This window comes from Bison bison, unplaced genomic scaffold (genome assembly GCF_000754665.1).
Source record: "Bison bison bison isolate TAMUID 2011002044 unplaced genomic scaffold, Bison_UMD1.0 scf7180017845352, whole genome shotgun sequence".
In the NCBI taxonomy this organism is placed as follows: Eukaryota; Metazoa; Chordata; class Mammalia; order Artiodactyla; family Bovidae; genus Bison; species Bison bison.
The window spans coordinates 12,868-17,834 of NW_011475925.1; the positions used below are offsets into that span (position 1 = coordinate 12,868).

Sequence of the window (4,967 nt, forward strand, 5' to 3'; positions counted from 1 at the left end):
CTAGCCTGAGCTCCGCGACCTTGGACACCCGGTTGACCTCTGTGAGGCCTGTTTGCAAAGCGGGACTAGTGGCACCTGCTGCTCTGAGTTGTCGCGACGGTCGCCTCGGACGTGGGAAAGGGCCGTGCGGACCCTGGAGGTTTACACCGGCGACGTCTTGCAGCGATGGAAGGGGGCTTCGTCGTCTTTGCTGCTCGGGCCAGCAGGGTTAGGGCTCATCAGGGTCCCTGGCAATCCTGCCACAGAAGGTTTGCCTTGGAAGGGAGGATACTAGAGTGGGAGGGGCCCAGGAGCGGCGCCTCCAGACAAGAGAGGCGGGAGGGAGCCAGTTCTGTTGAGGCCAGGGCCCATGGGCGCCATTGGGAAGCTCACAGACTGCTCGGATGCTCAGCAAAATGCAGAGAAGGGCAGTCTGCCAGCTTCTGCTTTCAGTTTCAGGGGGAGCCCATCTGCGGGCCTCGGAGCCAGGAGCCCCTCGTCCCTGTGCTTAAAAAGACTCAAGCCAGAACCAAGATGTCAGTGCTCCTCTGTCCTCCCCTACGCGCCGTGCATCTCAGAGCCCCCAGGTAAATGTAAATGCTCCTGCAGATGCTCCTCACTAACCCTTCTTTATACCCCTACACCTCATTGTATGGTCACAGTACCAGGGTCAGACCACTTGTTGGCTGAAGGAGATGGGGTGGTGGGCCAAGCCCAGGCCTGTGAAGGTGCCGCCTACACACGGTTAGAGAACGGACAGACGTCGGTGATGGGCATCCTCAGGTGGATGACTCACTGAGGTCTAGACTAGATCTGATACGTGCTGGCTGCAGGTGGCCCCTGAGGACCAATGGGAAGTGGCCGACCATCGGGGGCTCCTTTGTGTGCACGCCTGCACCACCAGGCCGGGTCAGGATGGGCTTTTCTGCCCAGAGGGCCACTCAGAGGCCAGTGGCCGTGACAGACCCTGCTCCAGGGTGGTGCAGAGGAAGCTGGGGGTGAAGCACAGCCCCGACTCCGCCACCGCCCCCTGTACACGCTTGACAAGTTACTTCACCCGGATGAGCCTCAGCTGCTGCTCCTATCACAGGGGACATGAGCAGGTGGTCCCGAGAGGGTGATTCTGACGGGAGATGCACGTTGACCCGCGTGCAGAGAGGGCGGGGCACCTGAGGGACCAGGGGTCCAAACTCAGCTGTTTGCAGAGGCACATGTAGCTGTGAGCGTGGGGAGACCCCGCAGGGCAGTCCAGGTATGAGATGAGGGGCCCGATGAGCCTGGCTGCTGCCCCCCAGCCCCCTGACTGCGGAAGTGAGTGCTTCCCCCACCTCGAGCAGTGACCTTCACCCTCCTTTCAGCAAGCACTCACTCCTCTGCGCTCAGGATGGAGGGGGCCTGCAAGCTGGGGCAGGAGGAAGCCCGTTCCGCGCTGGGGCAGACCACTGAGCCTTGAGCCGTGTGCAGCCGGGACGAAGCCAGAGGATCAGCACAGCTGGAGCCCCGAGGATGCCAGCCACCCAGCCTGGCACGGGTCAGGGGACGGTAGCAGCTGCTGGCGGCCCTTGGATGGGACTAGGGAGCTTGGCCTAAGAACCGCGGGAGAGTTTTGGGTCCTAAAATTTAAGGAGGAGGATGGCAAGGTCTTCACGTTTATTCACAGTAGGCCTGGTCCCACTGTGTGAGGTCGTTCTCAAGGGTAGAATCAAGTAAGAAAACGTCAGCTAGTCAGCCCAGGGACAGGAAGAAAGCAGAGTCCGTCTGTGAGGCTCAGGCCAGGCCGGGAGATGCCGGGTGACCTGGCATGTCTGGGAAAGGCTGGATGGAGGCTGGGGGCCGAGAGGAGCCAGTGGGAGGGAGATGCCGGAAGAGGCACTTGTGAAGCCCGAGGAGGAGCCGCTGGAGACGTGCACGCAGAGAGGGGGGCATCCCCGGGCCACGGGGTGGGGGGATCTTGGGAGGAAGACGTGGTCACCGTGTCAGGCGCTCCTGAGGGGCCGAAGCTGAGGACAGAGCAGGGTCCCCACGAGCCAGGGCAGGCACGAGGGTGGAGCCGGGGCCGCGCGAGGCTGAAAAGACAGACAGGCAGGTGGAGGCCAGGCCTGCTGAGGTTTGGGCACCGGGGCGGATGCCAGGCCCTGGGGCCGGGTCCACACTGTCCCAGAGCACAGGACGGGAGAGCACAGCGCTGGCTCCATGGGAGAAAGGGGGACGGGGCACCCTGCTGCCTGAGCCCACCCAGCACTCGGGAATGGCCGAACCTCCACTGCAGGGGTTGCACACCTGGGGATCATGACCCTCGGTCCCAGCCATTCCGGGCCCAGCAGCCGCACTGGACCCAGGCCTCCCCTGGCTCACGCAGGCGTCATGCTGTTGCCCCACGAGGCCCAGCTCCCCCGGGGCCTCCGGGGCCCCTAGGACCTGGAATGCCTCATCTACGCGGGTCAGCCCCAGGTGGTGACGACTGTTCCGCTGACTTTCGCTCCGGGCCTCCCCACTGTCCTAGGGCGCCCCCTTCTGGCCAGCTCTTCTCCCAGCCCCACCTGTCCATCCCGCTCACCCCAACCTCGCCGCCGGGCAGTCGGGGGTCTTGGTGGGTTTTCTGACGGGTTTCTTTGGGGTCTGTGCACCACCACTGCCCCCCCCAACTAGAACAAGCCAGATCTGGGTTAGTTATAAATAGCCAGGCCTTCCACTCTCCTTTTAGCTGAAAAGCAGCGAAGTGAGCGAGCAGAAAGGCGCACCCCGCACGCGTTTTATTTTTAAATCTCCCGTTTCCAAATGAGCCAGGCCCAGCAATGCTGGAAGGAAAGCCCTGGGCAGCTGAAGGCCTTGCCTCTCCCTCCTGCGTGACTCCCGCTGCTCACCTGTCCACAGCAGCACCTTCCCTGGGCTGGCCCGGGTGCAGAGACCCCACTCAGCCCTGATGCATGGTGCAGCCCCCAGGCAGGAACCGTATCCCTCCGACGGCCAGTGCCGTCCTTCTCAGAGGGTCAGACTGTCACCTCCACACTGTGGGCTGCGGAGTGGCCATCCAGACGGCTGTGGCCGAGCGGGGCTGTGGCTGGGAGGCCCGAGGGGAAGGGCCGGGTATACCTGTCTGGTGGTGGCCAGGCCGGAGAGCAGGGCTGAGGGGGCGAGAGCACTCAGACCCCCCAGAGGGGCAGGCGGGGACCACCCAGAGGTGTTCCCGCAGGGCAGGAACTGTGCAGCCTTTGTCTGAAGCCCCCTCCCACCCCTCACCCGCACCCACAGGCCCCGGCCTGCAGCTGGAACTCCGTGGGCTCCGAGCCCCTTGCTGTGCCAGGCCCGTGTCTGGGCACACGGGGATACTAGTCCCTGACACTAGCCCCCTCCCACCCCTCCTCCTCTGACACTGCACTGCCCCCTGCCAGGTGGGCTCGTGCCAGTAATGACGACACCAGGCTCCGTGAGGGTGAGCGGCTTGTCTGAGGTCACACGCTGGATGCAGTTAGGAGTGCACCTTAGCCTTCTTCTGCCTTTAGTCTGTGTCAAACCACGGGACTCCCCTGGCAGTCCAGTGGTTAAGCACCTGCTTTGCAGTGCAGGGGACATGGGTTCGAGCCATACTCAGGAAACTAGGGCTCCACGCGCTGCAGGGTGGATGCTGAGCCCTTGAGCCAGGACGGAGGCCTAGCACAGCCAAAAGTAAGTATTAAAAACCCACAACGTAGGCAACCCAGTACTCTTGAGGCAACAGGAAAACACTTTCCCTGTGTTGTGAGTGCCCTGAGAAGAAATGGGCGGCGCTGGTGGCTCCACCTGACGCCCCAGGAGCAAGCCAGCTGGGGGCAACTGGGGGCCCCTGCACACGCTGCCCTTCCTCGCCGCAGGCCCCTGCCACGTGAGCTCTCAAGGACCGAGGGCGGAAGGCTGGGAGATGTCTTCAAAGAGGAAATCCCTGGGTGCTAATTGGCACTCAGAGACCTGTAGGCTAATTAACCTGTTTATTTGTCTCTCTGGAGTAAATTAGTGGGTTGAGCCGGGAAGGCAGGAGACAGAGGTGTCGGCCGGTGGCAGCTTCGGCAGGGGACCGTGGACGGCTTCACGGTGGGCAGCTTGGACTGCTGGGGAGGGGGTGGGCTGTTGGGCACCCTCCTTGGGGGCCCATTCCCTGCCCTGCGGGGGCTGCTCTGCCAGTAGTTCTGAGCACTCAGGAGCACCCTTGGGGTGCTGCCTGGCCGTCTCTGGGGTCTCCTCTGGGCAGCCAGCTGTGTGCTGACTCCCCAGGGTGGGCAGGCTGGGAGGAGTAAGGCAGAAGCTTTCACAGGGGTCGGGCAGGCGGCTCCAGGCGGGGCCCCTCCCTGCTGGGCACTGGGCCCCTTCAGACCCCTCGGCCGGAATCTATGGACCGTCCGCCCACTGTGGATGGGGGCGCGGCCCTTTTTATGTGAGACGCTGTGCTGTTAACTCTAAACCTTCCTCCTGTAACCTCCCCGGCCAGCTTTCTCTCCCATCCCCGGGGTTGGCCGGGTATCACAGAGACGTCGCACTGTGGGTGGAAGGAGGGACTGATGCCCCCCGCCCCTACCCCAGGCTTCCCTCTGGTTCATGGTGGTTGGGGGAGGGGGAAGGCCCCCCGTGTGCCCGGGTCCCGCAGGGGTGGCTGCTGCTTCTCAGGCCGCCGTTCCAGGCGGGTGCCCCCCAATCCCAGGTGGCCAAGGGCTGGACTTTTTGGGGCCCTCCGTGACCTCACAGCTCCCACCCCTACTTGTCAGCCATGGTTTCAGGCCCCTGCTTGGCAGCAGGAGAGGGTGGGATTTGTAATTTATCTGGTCAGATACTGCAGCCTCCGCCCCCCCCGCCGCAGTCCTCCGGCTTCCAGCACACGTGACAGGTGGGAGGTGGCCACAGGCCCACGCTCCGTCCCTGCTCCTGTCCCACAGGGGCCCTGGGCATCGTCAACAGCGGCCTGATCCCCTCGCTGGTGTGGAAGCTGCAGCGGGAGGAGGAAGAAATCCAGGTGCTCC

The 4,967-nt window shown here is 63.7% G+C and overlaps 1 protein-coding gene across 1 annotated transcript in view; it reads left to right on the forward strand.

Annotated features, from left to right (window-relative positions):
• The first annotated feature begins 157 nt into the window (after window positions 1–157).
• The window catches only part of LOC104984184 (rhabdoid tumor deletion region protein 1-like), a 6,744-nt gene continuing 1,934 nt past the window's right edge, over window positions 158–4,967 (forward strand). The window contains exons 1-2 of the mRNA XM_010833833.1: window positions 158–566; window positions 4,884–4,960. Coding sequence (XP_010832135.1) covers window positions 350–566; window positions 4,884–4,960 — 294 coding nt within the window. The 5' untranslated portion in view covers window positions 158–349. The remainder of the gene's footprint in view (window positions 567–4,883; window positions 4,961–4,967) is intronic.